The sequence below is a fragment of the Protopterus annectens genome, chromosome 13.part0, assembly GCF_019279795.1.
Source record: "Protopterus annectens isolate FY-2018-M chromosome 13.part0, PAN1.0, whole genome shotgun sequence".
NCBI classification, from domain to species: domain Eukaryota; kingdom Metazoa; phylum Chordata; order Ceratodontiformes; family Protopteridae; genus Protopterus; species Protopterus annectens.
The window spans coordinates 332,065,920-332,084,912 of NC_056747.1; the positions used below are offsets into that span (position 1 = coordinate 332,065,920).

Genomic DNA, 18,993 nt, shown 5'->3' on the forward strand with positions numbered 1-18,993 from the left:
CCGAGGCAGAGCTTCTTTTGGTTCCGCAGTTCTCAGGAGTGTGTTCCAGTGAGCCACCCGGGGTTTTAGGTGCTAGAGACGCTGTCCCATCAGTTATGAATGTAGGCGAGATAGGATCCCATTACATCTTTTAGTTATGTACTTACCATAACTTTGGATGTATGGGATCCATCTCGCCTACATTCATACATACCCACCTTCCTTCCCCCTACCTTTTGGATTTGGAGGAAATATTGATCTTGCTAAGCTCTCCTCTGGAAGGGCTCCAGTTGGTTACAGTTATTGGTATGTGTTCTGTACCTGCATGTATGTATGAAAGCGAACAAACAAGATCTGGGGAAGCAGGCGTGGTGCATTATGGGATAAGGGGTAGCCCAGCCAATGAGAGACTTCGTTCTAGTGTATAGTGGCCGAGTCGGAGCCGACGGATCGGCTCCGAACCCATCAGTTATGAATGTAGGCGAGATGGATCCCATACATCCAAAGTTTATGGTAAGTACATAACTAAAAGATACCTTGTTCCTTGCCCATTGTAACTGCTGTCTTAGACATCCAGTAGTCATCCTTGGCCTGGCCTGTCTTTTCTAGCATTCATTTCTTCCTGAACTCCTTTCTTTTGTTGACTTTTTGGACTTCTGTATTCCACCACCATTTTTCCTTGGGTACATTATTCCATACCTAGCTTGACCATATAGTTGTTTTGTAGTCTGTGCACATGCTGTTTTGAGACACTAACATTCTTTTTTGATTGTACCTATTACTAGAACCCTGAGCTTTTGATCCAGTCAGCTTTCAGGCCTTAAGCCTAGTTTCTGACCTTAGAACCTTCTCTGACCACTGCTTGTATTTGATTGTGGCCACCAATGGTTTATCATAGGGGTGGACTATTTCACTGCAGATGACTTGGGAATTTGTGATTTTACCCTAATGTCTTTTCCGTACTAGGAGGGCATCTGCCTGAGTTGCCTGCTGATCACTGTTGTATGTGATTGTGTGACTGTCTGTGTTGCCAAACCATGTGGTGGCCACCATTAAGCCATTTGCCAGGCAGAAGTCTGGAATGGCCTGTACTTTATTTTTGTTATACCACCCATGTGGACCCAGGTGGTCCTTGCATCCTCTTCTGTTTGAACTCATGTAGGCATTTAGGTCCCCCATTGTCAGTAACAACTAAGTTTGTCCCACTTTATGTAGGAAGTCCTGCCCAATCTTTATGCCGAGTTTGAGTGCCATGCGTCTGTCACTGAGTCTGATGACACCTTCATTGTCTTCAAGAGACTTTCACCACAATTCCCCACACCATTTCTAGTCTGTCCTCCCTAGGAATAGTAGACTTGACCCCAAACCAAGCAGCTTTGCCATGTTGCCCTTTGACTTTGTCTCCTGGATACACAGGATGTCCAGTCTCCTGATCTTTACTCAACTTCCAAGGTTTGTCCAGTCAGCAAACCTATGTTCAGTGTAACCAATCTTAGTGGATTTTTGGCAGGCTGATTGGTTTTGCATCCAGCCTTTGCACAACAGAGTAATCCCAAATAACTCGGGTTGGGCAGTTGGATACCATCTGATTTAGTACACTAAATTTGTATTTACTAATGTGATGAAATGTCATAGTCTACATTACAAGCAACAATAGCTCATATCCAGTAGAGAATATTATGTTTCTTTAAAGTATTGCCTTTAGACTGATGCCCATTAGACTAACTAGTAGAGACAAACACTTAGCTCTATTTTCAAACTTGGTTTACCAGCATAACAATGTAATGAAAAATTGTACTGTAGGAGAGATCGGGTCATGCAGTTATACTTATTTTACTTGAGTTTTGTTTTATTATTTTAGATCTGTATGTGAAGTACAGTGGGAAGCAGAATTCTTTACTCTGCAGGATAACAATGCCAAACTTGTTGCTGCACTTCAGGAAGCAAATACAAATGTCGAGCAGTGGAAGAAGCAGCTGGCTGCTTACCAGGAAGAAACAGAGAGGCTGCGTGAACGGGTGAGGCTAGTATGAATAGTAGTAACTGAAGTGATATCACATGTACAAGAGAGGGCTGGTGCATTTTTTATTGGATGCTTGCCTTAGATGTGGTACATTTTGTCAAACATGAATTGGTCAGACTCCATTCAGTCAAGATTGAAAGGCTGGACATGCAGCACACCAATATTTTTTTTTATTATTTTAGCTTCAAAACCACACACACACACACACACACACACACACACACACAGACACGCTTTTCATCATGGAAGTAAGTTCAGAAGAGATGAAGCACAGTGATTCTCAAGTAACTGAACCTTTATTTATTTATTTTACATTTGTTTACCGGGGAAGTCCGACTAGACAAAGGTCCATTTTCAGAGGAGGCCTGGGGAGAAAAGCTCCAATTCCAGACATATCAGTGTTAACAGACATTAAGCGTTACAGCATTTAAGTGAGTACATAGAGATTAAGTTGCAAAGGTTATATAGAAATACAGTGAAAATGATTCCATAAATAAATAAATTAATTAATTAATAACAAGCATGATTGATTGAGAATACTAGTTAAGTGGTAGTAGAGAGTGATATAATATCATAGGAGAAATTATGTGAGTTAACTCATTACATCCTAGTGACGCCTCCAGCAACTCTGCAGTTACTCCTACTGACGCCTCTTGGAGTCAAATATCGATTGTTCATATCTGCATCAATAATTCCAACACCATGCTATGTGCAAGGTTTTAAAAAAAATCATCTTAAAGGTTACATAATAGCAAACTTAACTGCATTAATATTTGACCTCTGTCTAGTGCAGGTAAACAGATATTAACTGTTGTTTTTATGGATTTATATTATGTATTCAAACTTTTTAAACTTCGAATCCCATGTGTTTGACACAATATATGATCAAAGTTTAAAAGTTCGAATGTATAATAAAACAAAAAAAAACTTGCCTTAATGGTGCAGGCGAGGGGGGCAAGCCCCCCTGCACAACCCACACCCCCCCTACTTAAATATACCCACTCTGAGATCGCACTTCAGTGCAGAAAAGGGAAATTCTCCCATTCTGTACCGAATGGCGCTGTTATGGTTAACCTTTGAACTCTTGAAATGTCGATCATATGGTGTCGACCATATGACATTCGACATTTCAAGCGTTCAGAGTTCTAATAGGAACCCGTTTTTATAATAATTTATTTAGATATATTTTTTACATATTTATGAATATCTCAATGACCAAGTAACATAGAAAGAGCTCCTTAGCCTCATATGAAAGCTCCTGGCTAGATGAATAAAATGCTGCTGACTGTGTATGTGTGTAACGTGAGTGATTGCTGAAATATTGTAAGTTGTTTACAAAATATTACAAATGTAATAGTTACTGTGTGTACTGTGACTTATAAAATTTGGTTTAAGACCGAGAATATAAAGAATACTACCACTATAAAAATAGTTTGTGCTTAAGAGTTTGTCATTTATACATTTTTCGTAATACCTGTGGTTCCAGAGACGTGAACATTTGTTTGAAATGTGAGGATATAATTTGATTTTGTCAAAAGGCTTAGGCTGCGCCCATTGGAAGTTACAGTGCAAACTTACTGAGCTCCATTGGAGTGAATGAGTTACACTCTGAGATTGCTAGCAAGCTAGTTTTACGCAGTTAATGATAGCTCTACTGTGAATTTGCATATTCTTATATGGTGAATTGCAGTGATTTTAGGGAGGTGCTTACCTAGGAGAGTTACAAGAATGTAACCAGCTGTTCATAAAGTGGGATTTGAGGAGTTTTTTTAAACTGTGTAGTAAAGCAGTTGGGGGTCAGTGGGGTTGGTAGCTTTAGTATATAATAAATCTTTTGCCAGGTTCCCATCTCAGAGTAGTACCCCTATTTTCCCCCAATCAGTCAAGTTGCATCACTGATTAAAAAGTAATGCGGGTTACTACACTGCATTCTTGGCTAGGTTGCAAAAGTCATCCTAAGCCCTTTATCCATGTCAGATATCGCCTATACAGAATCTCTATCATTCTGTCATTTTTCTTATCCTGAGGCACTTTACTATCACCTTTGTGAAGAGTGCCTAATAAAGTCACGTTCTCAGATGTACAACTTAATGTCATCTTCCTGAAAAGCAACCTTCTTTGAGCCCACCAAGCCTACCAGATTTTGTCAATTTACTAATCTTAGTATGACTTTAGAGCTCATGATGTTGCATTTCAGAGTAGTAAATGTGTAACTTCTCATTTAGTTATTATAAAATGCTGCATCAGTCTGTTGTGACATTAGTGCGTTACAGTGGTACACCTTGATGAGGGTGCAGTGCAGCAAAACTCAGTGCTTTTACTTGGCTAATTTTAATACCATAAGACATGCAGTTAACTACCTTTATTAAAACTGATTACAGTTCTAGAATAAAGCATAATGGAATAATAACTTTGATATAGTTTAATATAGTCTCCATAGTAAGATGGTACTAAACATTTGTTCCCAAAAGTAAGAGTTGTCTTAATGGGCAAGTCACCAAATGTGAGTTGAGTGACTGTTGAAATGTGACAGCAAACTGGCTGTGTCACTTTTGCTTTATAAACTTTATAAATGTAAGCGAGCAGTAGTTCTTTTGAATTATACAACAGGGATTTAAACGTTGATTAGGTCAATCAACTATATTGCTGCAACATGCAGCTACCACTGGTGAGAATTACCAGTTTAAAATCCACTGGAGACATTTAGACTTGCCAGCTCTGTGGCACAGAGGGATGAAGCCTTGGCTACAACCCTTGTAACCAGGTTTTAATAGTAGCTTAAACACTGGATTATCCTGTGAGGATCAAAGCAGAGGGAGCAATGACAAAATATTGCCTACTTTTCTGTTTTTCAAGAAGGAGTTAGGGGCATGTGTCTTGGGTCACATGTGCCATCATAGATCTCTGGTGGAGACTGGAGACATGATAGTAACATCTCCTTACAAGGGGAGAACAGTTAAGGGTAACATCACTTGTGGAATTGAGCAACATCCCTGGTACTGTCCATTGCTTGCCCTTACCTTCAGCACCTTGTAACACTGCAAGTTATGCACAAGAGACTTAAGTACAGGGTATGCACAAAGGAGGAGCTTCTGGTGTTTAATGTGAAGGCCTTTTGACAGCTGCCTAGATGACTGCCACACTGAGTAGGACCTGTGATAATGAATTGACAGCCATCTGGTATGGAGAAGCAGAAAAAGGCTTGCTACCATTGCAAGATCAGTAACAAGCTTGCAGTCATGTATTTTAAGAAACAACTGAAGTACATCATGTTACATTTTGACATTACCTTGGACTTCTTCACTGCTTGTAATACTTATTTTCTTTTTTTTTTTTTTTATCCCTCACCCACCAAATCTTCCCTAGTGGCCACTCTTCCTGCACACAGTTGAACCATTAATTACTGTCTTGAGGTGAGAACCAGGCACCTCCAGTGGAGGAGAACCATGTCCTCCATATCTACTCCATTAAGTTCCAGAAAGTTGCTGCATGCCCTGGGAAACATGCGTATATATAACTGCAGATGATTCCCTGGTGATGTTCAGCATTTAGATCACTGTTGCAGTAGCCTAAGTTGTTTGGGTTATATCCTTGCATAGGATATGACCACTGGCCCTTTTTTGGGTTTCGTACACCTGTGCCTTAGGTCAATGTAAATACATGTATCTATAGCTTATGTTTTATTATAACTGTACTGATCTTTATTCTGAACACAAATCAACATAGTTTTAATGAAGTCATTGTAAGCAATAAAGCAACAAAGGCACACAATACACAATATAATTGCAGCCTGGAAAAACGAGGAGAGAATGAGGGGGAGACAGATAAAGGAAAAAGTAGTTAGAATACAAGTGATATCTGTTGATCTTAGGAATGGGCAATGTCACTAATAGACTGGAATGTCAGTGGACTCACGAAGCCAATTAACTGAGAGAGAAACCTAGCTACTATTAAGCAGGAGAGGGCAAGAACAGACATTCTGAAGGAAACTCACCTGAGTCAACAAGAACATGTAAAATTAGAGAGTACAGGTTACATAGTACAAGCCAGTTTGGAATTTTAGGGTTGTCGCAGGAGGGGCATGGTAATATCGATTGTAGGATCATTGCCCTTTAAGATATCATGAAGAATAGAGGATAAACATAGGAGGTATGCAGAGCAGATGATAATTTTGACACTGTTTTTTATATATATATATATATATATATATATATATATATATATTTTTTTTTTTCACTTCATAATCTCGAAATACTGAAATATCGAATTTCAGTATCTCGAGACCATGAAACCGAATCCACAAAACCCTGAACCCAAAAGTGCGAAATTCAAAACCCCGAACAAACCGCACACACTACACCATACATACATCACAACACCCACATCACAACAAAAACAAACAAAACTACACACATACACAACTCTTACACACATAAGCAGGGGAGCTGTGCCCCCCCACTTATATATACTAACTCCGAGATCGCACAAACAGGAAACAAAAGCAAACCCTCACACACACATTCTCCAGTCCCTCACACACGCATCAACCATATCAGCACACTCACATACACTCTAACTCCCACTCAAAACCCTTACAAAACAATCACTTACGCCTAAATCCACACACGGCACCACGCACCAGCAACAGAAATCCCAGGCATTACATAGCGTAAGGCCATAACCGCGAATTGGAGATATTCAAATTCGCGATTATCAACTTTCGCTATTGTAAACATTCGGCTTTATAGTCTCGAGATACTGAAATTCGACATGTCAGTATTTCGAGATTATAAAGTGCTCCTATATATATATATATATATATGATCAGATAAGAAAATTAAATGGTAAGCTTGAAGCTTTGAAGTGACAGCTGAGACATGGGAATCTTCTAAAGTCGACATAATGGAGGAAGTGAAGGTTATAGAAAAATGATCTGTCAAGAATATTATGGAACAGAAGGATTTACAGTTGAAAGGTAGGGCAATGGATAAATCAGAAAGGGAACAACTGTTAGAATTTAGGCAGAAGGTTCAAAATCTAGAAGATAGTAGAATTCTTATGAGAAGAGATGAGCTACAAGGCACGTGGCATGCAACCTCGCCAGGGCTCCTTAGATCCTTGGCCTTAAGGTTATGACAACATATGCATGACAGAGCCACATATTAATTAAATGATCCTAAAACAGGAAATGAGGCTATACTAATTCCACAATTACTGGGTGTCTTAGAGGAATATTGTGCACATTTGTATCAGTCAGAAGTAGACAGAGCTAGAAACACAACAATTCCTGGGGCTGCTAGGTTTACCAAGGATGACAGAACAAGAAGCAAATAGTAATTTTGAAAGGATCTTGGAACACAACATAGCTGTGAAGAGGCAAGCCTTAGGAAAGACACTGGGAACTGATGGAATACCTGTTGAAGTATTGTAACTAACAGGTACTAAAATATCCAAAGTATGGGGTGAATTAACGGGGTACTAATTATAAAACAAATGCCAGCCTCTTGGAAAACGGTGGTAATTTCTTCTAGCCATCAAGAAGGACAGGAGTCTAAGCTCCCATCCTGTTCCCAATCCATTTCTGTTCTTAATCATGACTACAGTTTGTTTATAACCACATTAGCTGCCAGACATAATTTAGTAATGACAAGACTGATTTCATTAGATCAGGCAGGATATATAGAGGGCAGAAGATAGTCATGCAGTTTGATCCATACCCTGTTCATATTACAAAATGCAAAGGAGGAAAGTTGCTTAGTTGATGTGATATGCCTTGACACCGAAAATGTATTAGATAGGGTGGAATAGGAGTTCGTATTTAGAACAATGGAGTTTACGGGTTTTTTAAGGGGATGATAGGACTACTGCAGGGAATCTGCCCTGGTGCCTCACATGAAAGTCAGAGTGTGGTTATCAGAGGGAGTTAGCATAACAAGAGGTAGAAGGCAGTGCTGCCCTCTCTCTCTCCCTTCTTTTTTGCATTATATGTAGAGCCATTGGTCCAGTGGATTAGAAATTTTAATATTAAAGGGCATCAATGGGGAACACTGAATTAAAGATGTTTGCAAATGATGCATTAATCACAATGGTAAACCCGAGAGTCAACTTGCCCAAGTTATGGAGGATTTTAAACAGATATGGGACACTATCTAGATACAAGGTAAATACAGACAAGTCACAAGCCTTAAGAGCTAACCTGGGGGAGTATAGAGAATTTCTACAGTGGGACATGGAACTTTGGAAGCATACAGAGGTCATGTATCTGGAGATATAGCTGGCTTACTATTTGGAGGAATCAGGAGCGAGGACGAGCTCAAGAATACTGCAGAGAATTCAAAATAGCTTAGCCAATAGATTTAGATTTGAGAATACAAGTACTACATTGGCAAGATGTTCTTCGTGTTTCACTGTTGCAGTCATTACATTTGGGTAATCTGCTGGCAGGTTGCCCTCAGTCGGCCTGATTAACAAAGTCTTGGGTCCTGCGTCTATTGCTGTCCCTTCTTCCATGATGTCAGGTCGTCAGGGGTATAAAACATGCAGATGACGCCATTACATCAGTCTTTCTTGCTGCACGGTGCCCGAAGCAGAAGCAGTTCGCAAGTGCCGGTCGGCCAACTCCTGAAATTTTAATTTTTGAGTTTCAAAACCGAAGTATTCAACTAAAAAGCTAAGTACCCCGTTGGGGAAACTTTTTCTTGCTCCTTACCAATGTCCGTAAAAGTTAATAATTGCATTACTTGTGGGAAGCAAATACCTCGTAAGGATTTTCATTTGTACTGTATTCCTTGCCTAGGCCCTGACCACAATGTACCTTGCTGTCAGTTTTTTGCTAAATTTAATCAACGCACTATCAAACGTCGGTACATTTTTGCTTCTAAATATTTTGGCTCACGCTTTAATTATCCAGAAATATCGTCGGTTAGCAATCCAACTACCAAAATACCTAAAAAAATGCAAAGAAAAAGACAGAGACAGGCCGTTGAGGTCCAAAACTGACAACGACGCTTCTCCTAAGTCCGTTGCCAGTTCGCCGGTACTCAGTGAGGCGCTTTCGCAGCCCCGATATCCGCTACTTCTGATTCGCAGGCCTCTACTGAGACCCATTTTTCAGAGTCCAGTATGCCGCGAGATGCTTCAATTATGGAACCCGCGGATGTCTCTACCTTAGATGGGTCCGGATCCGCTGTGCAGGCACCGGCTTCTGAGGGTACTTTCAGGCCTACAGATTTGTATATTAGACCAACGCCATCTTCAAAACTAAGGACAAAATCTATACCTATGCATAAAAAAACGACGCCTGGGCCACATGTGTTAGACCCCTATGCCTAAAAAAACAAATGATCAAAATGGCTGAAGATTTAATTACTCTGATCAGGGGTAGCCAACCCCCCCCCCCCCTTCTAAGAGGCCTAGGCAAGACATTGATTATGAATCTTCTGAACAGGATTCTATTTCTTCTGACTCTTCTAATGAACAGGAATAGTCTATACTTACTTATGAGGACTCTGATGCAGAAGATTCCATTCCTTCTGCTTCTCACCCTGAGGATTTTTCTTTCGGGGAAATTTTACATACCTTAAGGGAACATTTCCACTGGGAAAGTCAGGATTTCTCTGAATCTAAAAAGAGACTTGGGGATTTTATTCTTCTTCCTCAGCATAGGCCTTTGGCTATACCTCCTGTTCTAGACATTGTTGATGATGTTTTTTCAGAATCTAGTATGGCTACTGATTCTCTGCCTCTGGCTCCTTGTAAGCCAGACAGATACTACAGGGTTCCTGACTCCCACAAATTCCTTTTCAAAAATCCTATTGCAGATCCTGAAACCATTTCTCAGGGTCCCAAGGGCATTAAGGCTTCTTCTGCTAAAAATCCTACCCCTTCTGATAGAGATTCCAGGGACCTGGATAGATGGGGTAAGAAGGTTTACACTTCTGCAACCTTGGCAATCAGGGCTTTAAACTGTCAGTTTCATATGCTTAAATATCAACAGCATATCATGGGACTGCGTAAACAGAAAATTATGTTAATTTCTGAGTGTGTGAAAAATAGATTTACAGGATCTATTGCATTCAGCTGAACAAGTTGAAAAACATACCTTGCAATGTGGTTTTGATTCTTTGGAGGCCTCTTGTAGGGCTGCTGTAACTGGGTCTGTGCTAAAAAGGCATCCTTGGCTCAAAGAGCAAACTCTGCCTGATCATGTTAAAGCAAAAATGTTGGATGCTCCTTTACAACAGGACCGTCTCTTTGGTAACAAGGCTGAAAAAGTTTTAAGAAATATGGAAGATAAAGCTAAATCTATGCAAACTGTGAAAGATTTCTTACAAGTGCAACCTCCACGATTTAGTAGGCACTGGCCTAATAAGAACTGGTCCTTTCCAGTTCCTTCGAGAGCCACTCAAGTCAAACCCAGACATTCCAAAGGCTCCAGGTTTCAGTCACAAGGGACTTTTAGAACAAAACAATGGGGTGCCTCCTCCTCCAAATTTGGAAACAACAAGACACCTCCCTATGGCAAGCAGTCTCAATGTCTTCCCTTTACACTTACCAAGCACTTACCTTTTAGCCGCCCCTTCGGGGGGGAACTGGCACTTCATGCAAGAAACTGGCAACTTATAACCCAGGGCAAATGGGTTTTAAATATAGTATCCCAGGGATGCAGATTTCATTTCCACACGTTGCCAATCCCAAACGGAAGGCCAGACCTGCCCCTAAATCAGTTGGCAAAGGCCCAGAAACAAGTACTGTCCCTCATGAACATGGGGGCTATTCAACCAGTACCAGAAGAGAAGGGACAAGGTTTCTATTCAAGACTTTTCCTGATATCCAGAAAAGACAAATCATGCCATCCAATTCTGGACTTATCTACTCTAAACACATTTCTGGACATTCCAAAATTCAAGATGCTGACTCTTCAACAGTTACTTCCTATCCTAGGCAAAGATGCCTGGTTGGCAACTCTAGAATTAAAAGAAGCTTACCTGCATATCCCAATCAGGGAATCTTGCAGAAGATACCTTTGCTTCAAAGCAGGCTACTTGCATTACCAGTTATCTGCACTGCCTACTATGCCCAGGGTCTTCACAAAGTGACTAGCTCCAGTAATTGCATTTTGCAGGCAAAGAAATATTCAAATATATCCATACCTGGATGATTGTCTAATTCAGGCAGAAAATAGGGACATTCTTCCAAAACATCTGGCATTTGTAAAAGGAGTTCTAACTTGTCTAGGGTACACTATAAACTAAAAGGAATCACAACTGGGTACCCTCTCAAAAAATTACATTCCTGGGTGCAAGCTTGAGTACAACTGCCCAGATGGCTTTCCTTACGCCAGAAAAGCAAATTCATTTGGTGACTTGCTTCAAACAGGTGGCCACAAAAACCCTGCTATCTGCAAGACAAATTCTGCAAGTCTTGGGGTTCATGACCTCCTGCATTCTTCTAATTCCATATGCAAGACTGCATATGAGGAAACTTCAGTGGTACTTAAAAAGTTTATGGAGTCAACCTTATCACAGCCTGGAAACAATGATTCCTATCATACCTTGCCTGCAACTAGAGTCCCTATGGTGGGCAGAAGCCTGCCACCAAAACAAGGGACTGCCATTCACTCCACACCCTACCCCCCAAACCCTAACTACAGAAGCTTCAGACTATGCTTGGGGGCTCATCTGGCAGGGAAGTGCATTCAGGGCAAATGGAGCTCAAAACAAATGCACCTTCATATCAATCAAAAAGAAATGCTAGCTGTACAGAATGCACTGACAGCCTTCAAGGACTACCTTCATCCAGGACAATTAATGATAAAGACAGACAATACCACAGTTATGTGGTACATAAACAAACAGTGGGGTACACACTCCTACCCCCTTTGCAGACTAGCCATGGCATTGTGGAATACAGCCTTGACCTGTCAAATACAACTACACGCTCAATTCCTGCCAGGAAAGCTGAATACTCTGGCAAACAAACTAAGCAGAAATCTCATGGACCCACACGAATGGAAACTGGAACTATGGATTTTTAACATGTTGACATGCAAATGGGGTAGTCCAGACATAGATCTTTTTGCCTCACCCCAGAACTATCAGTTGGACAAATTCTGCACAAGAACTTAAAACAAAAAAGCCTGGAAAGTGGATGCTCTATCCTTCAGCTGGAAAAACCTATCAGTCTATGCCTTTCCCCCTCTGCCTCTGCTCTCCAAAGTTCTACTAAAAGTAAACAAGACAAACCAAAAATGATTTTGATTGCTCCAGACTGGCCTCGCCAACACTGGTACCCACTCCTGCGCAATGTGTCACATCTTCCACCGTGGCACCTGCCTCAGACACCTTACTTACTGTCTCAATTCTGCACACTCAGCTCCAAACTTTGAATCTTGCAGCGAGGCTAATCACCTAAATTCACCCTTAGTATCCCTCAGCAAACCTGTGATGGATCTCATTTTGGAGGCAAGAAGGCCTAATACTAGAGAATCTCATCAATCACAAGGGATAAGCACAGTAGTGCCCAATATTCCTGATTTCACAATACTTAACTGAGATGCTTCACAAGTGCCTGTCCTTTTCTTCCATAAAAGTCCATGCCTCAGCCATTTCAGCTCATTACAACACAGAACCTCCCCTCTTCTCTCATCCTCTGCTAAAGCAGTATCTCAGAGGGGCCAAAAACTTAAGACCACCCAGGAGAGCTCCAACCCCTGCCTGGGACCTCAATTTTGTATTGAAAAAACTCAATCTCCCTCATTTTGAGCCAGCTGCTACTGCAGACTTAAAATTTCTCTCCTAGAAAACAGCTTTCCGTTTAGCAGTCACTTCAGCTAGAAGGATTTCCGAATCACAGACTCTTGTGGCAGTGGAGCCTTTCATCATTTTTCATGCGGACAGGGTATCTCTCAGGACCAATCCATCCTTCATGCCTAAGGTGGTATCCAGTGTGGCTCTTAATCAGACCATTCGTTTGCCAACTTTCTTACGCAATCCACAGAACAAGGGGGAGCGGATTCTGCATTCATTGGATGTACACAGACAACTTAGATTTTACTTAGGACAAAATCTCAAAGAAAATCTGAACAACTACTGGTGGCATTTACTGCAGGGCCAGAGGGAAAGGCTATTTCAAAGCAGACCATTTCCAAATGGATAAGCCATTGTATTTGTTTCTGCTATATGCACCATGGTAAAACTATCCCCCAGGGGATCAGAACTCATTCCACCAGGGCTGCATCTACTTCTGCAGCCTTTCTCAGAGGTGTTCCTACCAGGGGCATTCTAGAAGCTGCTACCTGGAGCTCAGTTCATACGTTCACCAAACATTACCATTTACCTTTCTTCTTTAAATCCAGAGCTGGCTTTGCCACTGCTGTCCTGCAGGGCCTTATAGCTAGTCCTAATGCTGTATAATTCCCCTCCACCCAACCATAGCTTTGGGAATCTACCCAAATGTAATGACTCCAACAGTGAAACATGAAGGACATAGTACAGTTGTGTACACTTTACCATAAATATAGATGTTAGAGTGTATTCACTGTTGCAGTCCTGGTTACCCTCCCTCCAGCCCCCTATTTTTCTCTGGCTATACCTCTTCTTTCTTTCACTATGCTTAAAAGCCCTTTTGGTGTATTTGCTTTTGGGATTGGAGGTATATTTTTTGTTTTTTTTTTTAATTTTATTTGCTCCCCATTTGGGGGGCACCTGATATCTGGGGCAAAAAAAACTGATGTAATGGCATCGGCTGCATGTTTTATACCCCTGACGACCTGACGTCATGGAAGAAGGGACAGCAACCGACGCAGGACCCAAGACTTTTTTAATCAGGTCGACTAAGGGCAACCTGCCAGCAGATTTCCCAAATGTAATGACTGCAACAGTGAATGCACTCGAACATCTACATTTATGGTAAGTGAACACAACTGTACTTTCTTTCTCATATTCTGTACATAGCATAGGTGCTTTGGAACCTATTAATGTTAAGAGAATCAGGAAAATAGATAGTTGATGAAAGATTTTATATGCAAATGCAAAAGGGCAAGCATGGATTAGGACAGAATGCTCCTCTCCAAATAGTTAGGGGAAGTAGGAGTACCAGACCTGAGACTGTACTTAAGAGCAACAGCTCTAGCATATTATGAAAGGGCTCAAAACCCAGACACCATTGTAAGATCCAATGACTTAACACAGATGTTGGGGGGTGTGAATCATGATTCAGTTTTTCCCCTGCTTATACAACTTAAAGATTGGGATGAGGAAAATCTTTACAAACCAAAGGCTGAAACAGTGGAAAAGGGACACACTACCAATAGGAGGTGTGACGATGTGAGGTATTGCCATCTATGCCAGGGAGAATAGGATAGTGCATGTGTAACATATGCCAGCATAGTTAGCCAGAGTTTTGTAAATAATTTTGTCATTTGGCTGTCATACTGATTTGTAGAGATGCTTGTGTTAAAAATGTATCAACAGTATTATTATAACTGATTAAATGTTTGTTTAAACAAAGAATTCTGGAAAGGAAGAGTAGACATTTTTGAAATTGTTCTATAATTTTCAAATACCACAATCGATATTAACAAAGCTCTGAATGTGTATCGTATGAGAGTCAGGTGATCAAATGTGATGTCATTCTATAGCCAGCAGTGAGAGGCTGGAACTCTCCCAGCAGCTTGTTTTGTTTTCTTTGGATCTTGATATAAAAGTGTGACAGTCAGTTGAGTTCAGTTCAGTCTGTTAGAAGCTCACCACAGTGCCTTGTGGAAGTAAGCATCTCTGCATCCTGTCTTGCCTTGCTGCATTAAGTTAGCTAGGGAACAGTTATTCTTTAAACAGACAGTAAATACAATGAGATTAGTCCAGTAGTATTTCTTCTGCATTTGTTTGAATTTGTCTGTTTTATTTATATTTTTCCTGTGATTGATACTCTGGCATTTATTGTACTTAGATATTTAGTATTCTTGTGTTTTCTGTTTTATTATTAAATATTTTATACCTTTCATTGTGGCTGTTCTTTTAGAGAATACTTTTAACATCTTGAGAGTACATGTGCTTATTTTACTGACATCTTGGCCACTCCGAAAAGCCTGACTGCTTTAATTACACTCTACCATTTATGTTAGTATTGATTTTACTCAGTATAATTGGATACCCTTATAAGATCCTGAGAGTGGTTGATTGGTGGCAGCATAGTTGCCTTATAGTTTGGGCAGAAGGGGTACAGTTAGTAAACCTGTGACAGCCTTTCTCAGGAGTGTGTGTGTGTGTGTGTGTGTGTGTGTGTGTGTGTGTGTGTGTGTGTGTGTGTGTGTGAAAATCAAATACCCAGGTGTGGGTGTGTCAGTTATTTGGAACTGGGACACATTGCTACAAAGTGAGTCTTGTTTGGAATCTGGAGAGACAGAGAGTCCATTCCCATGTCTGGAACATGTTCCCTGTGTGCTCTTGGGGAAATTGTGCTTGATGCAGAGAGCTACATTTGAAAATATTGTGTAAATCCATTCATATTTTTAGTGACAGTCTCTCACACCGCGGTATCAGTGGTGAGGATTGAGGCTCCTTGATTACTGGCCCAGGGTACAGAGAGGATGTCACAGGAGGGTCAAAATAAGAAGAGAGGAGGAGGACAAGTGAACTTGTATTAGGCTCAGGACACTAGCTAGATTCAGTACTGGCCTCGGCTGTCGAGGGAATAAGATCTGTTAACCTAGGACTAGGCAAAGATGCAATATCTGTTGGATAGGAAAACATTTCTATAGCAAGGTCTGTTGGCAAAAACTAACTAGGCTAAGGAAAATAGGGAAGAATGGCTTGAGATGTTAAACTGGATTATTGAAATAAGGATGGGGTCTCAGGGTACTAGGCATCTCATCACTCAAACAGTTCTGTCCTTAAAGTGCATCTCTTTAATAGAAGTGTAACCAAATAAATACAAAACCATAACTATCATAGTGGGAGAAGACGTATCAGAAAAAGAATGGAACAAGATGGTGAGGATGCCTGTGATAGCTGTTAAGGACACAGGATTTTGTATTATTTGGCGAGTATGCCAATACAGATTCTTTCATATACCTAGCAAGCTACCACATATGTTTCCAGGCACTTGTGTTAACTGCTGAAGATGTCAGAAGCAAGGGATTGGCACGTGGGAACATAGTGTCCTTCCATATCACTGTTGCAGTATTCATAACCTAAGGGTTGTCTTGCCAAGGATAGCCCAATGTCCAGCCAGTATACCAAAACCTGTAGTGCTTATAAGCATCATACATCACATGCACTCTTTCCGTTCAAGGCATAGGGCATAAAGGTGATGAACAGACACACACACTCAGAGCTTCCTTTGCCACCAGTCTGAATGCCCTACTGTTGTGGTGGTTATGAAGCCATGTTTCAGATAACTGCTGTGCATCTTTTTTTATTTAGTGCTGTTGGGTTCAAGTCACCCAGAAAGGGAAAATGTCAGTGTACAGATTCACTATAAAGACCATCACAACTAGTGCCTTTTCTGTTTGGATGCTTCCACAGCCATACACAGTGTTCTGTCTGCCAGGCTTTTGTCCCTAAGATCCAATGTAGTGGTCTCTCCTCTTTATCTAGCTACCTCGAAAACCAGTGTCTTAAGCTGTTGGCTGAAGCTACTGTAGTGGAATTTTCCTGTTCCAAGGGTCAGCCTTATGCCAAGAAAAAAGACCAAAACAGTTTGGTCTGATGTGGCTGCTGTCCATCCTACCACGGACATGTCTCTTGAGGCTACTGAAAGCCCAGAATATCATTTGATGGTTGCCTTGCTTTTCACTGCAGTGACCCCATCAGAGGCCAACATGCATCTAACGTCTCGCACGTCCTTGGAGGCTTTACAAACATCTGCTCCTGATGTTGAAGGGGGATGTCGACTGATTATATCTGAGGGACCAAAGGGGATTCCGCAGATCTTAGTTAGGGATGAGATTCCTACTTTGCTTATTGAATGTTATCAGGGGTCTGACCCTATGGCGGTGTTTTGTGTGGATGCCCCACAGACAAAGAAACAGAAAACCAAGCATATTTCCACTGTAGTTAAGGATCTACAATGTGAAAGGCGGGATTTTACTTGGGGGGGTATTTAATGCTTAAATAGCTTTAAATCCTCCTTAAGGGGTGTCTGTGCTTGCCTGTTCCTGGTCTTCCACTCCTCTTTAAAGACCCAGGGAGCTAGATTCTTCAGAAGAAGATTTGGATTCTGAGGAAGAGTCCTGGCTTAGTCTTAAATTCCTTTCCCTTGGACTGAGGTTAAGAGGAAGAGGATTCTATTAGTCCAAATCCCCTTTGGAGGAACTCTTCTTTGGGGATACTGTTGCATGCATGATTGAGTTTAAGTAGGATTGTTCTCAAGTCTCTTTCATTTGGAAGAAGTACTGTGAGCTTCAACATATGGAGTCTCCTTAGCCATCAGCTGTTCCTCTCAGTTGCCATCCTGGAGACCTTTTCAGCAGCTTCTGTGGCCCCTGATCCCCAAACTACAGCAGCCAAGAAACCTGATAGATTTTACAAGGAGTCTGATGAATGTACATTTTTTTATACATGAGTTTCTGCTGACCCTTCTGTAGTGTCTGTCTGTTCGATGAGCCCTCCAAGCTGTTGCCCTCTACCACGTTGCTCCCTACAGATAAGGATAATAAGGCTGTGCAAAAAGGTTTGCACTGCTGCCTGTTTGTCCTTTTGGGTCATCTGCCAGACTCCTACGACCAGGTATGTTTTGGCTGTCCTTTCTCAGGTTTCCAAAGTGGTTTCTGATCTTCCTGCCTCTGAGGGGACGGCTTCTGTGCTTTCCCTGTTGGGCTTTGTCTTTCAAGTTGCTTGTCACTCTATCAAATGCAGCCACGATGCAGCTGATGCCTTCTCCAGGGCTGCTTCCTTTGCCTCTGTTATGAGGTGTTACTCTTGGCTTCATCTTCAGGCTTTGCCTGATGACATTAAGGCCAAACTGTTGGGTGCTCCTTTAGGTAATAAGAATCTTTTTGGTGGTGGTGGTGGTGCTGCTGCTGAACTTTTCAAGTGTCTCCAGGATGAGGGTAAAGCCTTGCAGGAGTTGAAACATATTTTTGTTCCTCCTATTTCTAAGTTTCAGAGGAATTATCCCTCCAAATCTCCATTTGTTCATAGGGAGTCTCGCCTTTCTCCTAAGTGAAAAAAAGGAAAAGGGAAAAGATGTGTGCCTCCTGCTAAGTTAACTGAAACCCCTACCTCCCAGAAACCTGCTTTTCAGGATAAGCTGAGATCCATTTGACATTGTTTCCCCTTTCCCTTGGCCAGGTTCCCTTATCCCTCCATCTTTCCCCTGTCCCTTCCAAATTGGTTAAAGACCACAACAGACTCTTGGGTTCTGTCCATTATCCGCCAGGAATAGCTCATGGTTTGGAAATCCCTTCCTCCATTTTAGGCATCCCTCAAGTGCCTCAGAACAACTTCCTGTTTTCCCAGAGGTGTTCCTTTCTCTGTTGGTCCAGGGCACTATTCAAGCAGTAGCTCCTGTCCAGGTAGAGGCGATTTTTTTTATTCCAGAATGTTTTTAGTTCTTCGAAACAGGCCACTTGGAGACCAATTCTGGATATTTCCCAGCTCAACACCTTTCTCAGAATGTCTTCCTTTCTGATTTTGTCTCTTCAAACTTTATTTCCCTGTGTTCTACCCCAGGTCTGGTCTGTCTGGATCTCAAGAATCCATCCCCTTTTCAGGAAATGTTTACATTTCCGTGTTTCTTCTTTGCATTTTAAGTTCTGTGCTTTGCCCTTTGGCCTCTCTACTGCCCCAAGAGTATTCAAATGCGTCGCTCCTGTCATTACCTTTTGCAAGATGAAAGGAGTTCAGATCTTTCCCTACCTGGTCGATTTGTTCATTCAAGCTTCTTCCCTTGATACTCTGTTTCAGGATCTCAGGTTTACTATTTCCCTGTTAGAGTCTGGGGTTCACCATAAACTTCCAGAAATCTGCTCTGATGCCTTCTCAAGATTA

The 18,993-nt window shown here is 41.4% G+C and overlaps 1 protein-coding gene across 1 annotated transcript in view; it reads left to right on the forward strand.

The window, feature by feature from the left end:
- HOMER3 (homer scaffold protein 3) overlaps window positions 1–18,993 on the forward strand; it is a 948,052-nt gene that overhangs the window by 492,023 nt on the left and 437,036 nt on the right. The window contains exon 6 of the mRNA XM_044054824.1: window positions 1,841–1,997. Coding sequence (XP_043910759.1) covers window positions 1,841–1,997 — 157 coding nt within the window. The remainder of the gene's footprint in view (window positions 1–1,840; window positions 1,998–18,993) is intronic.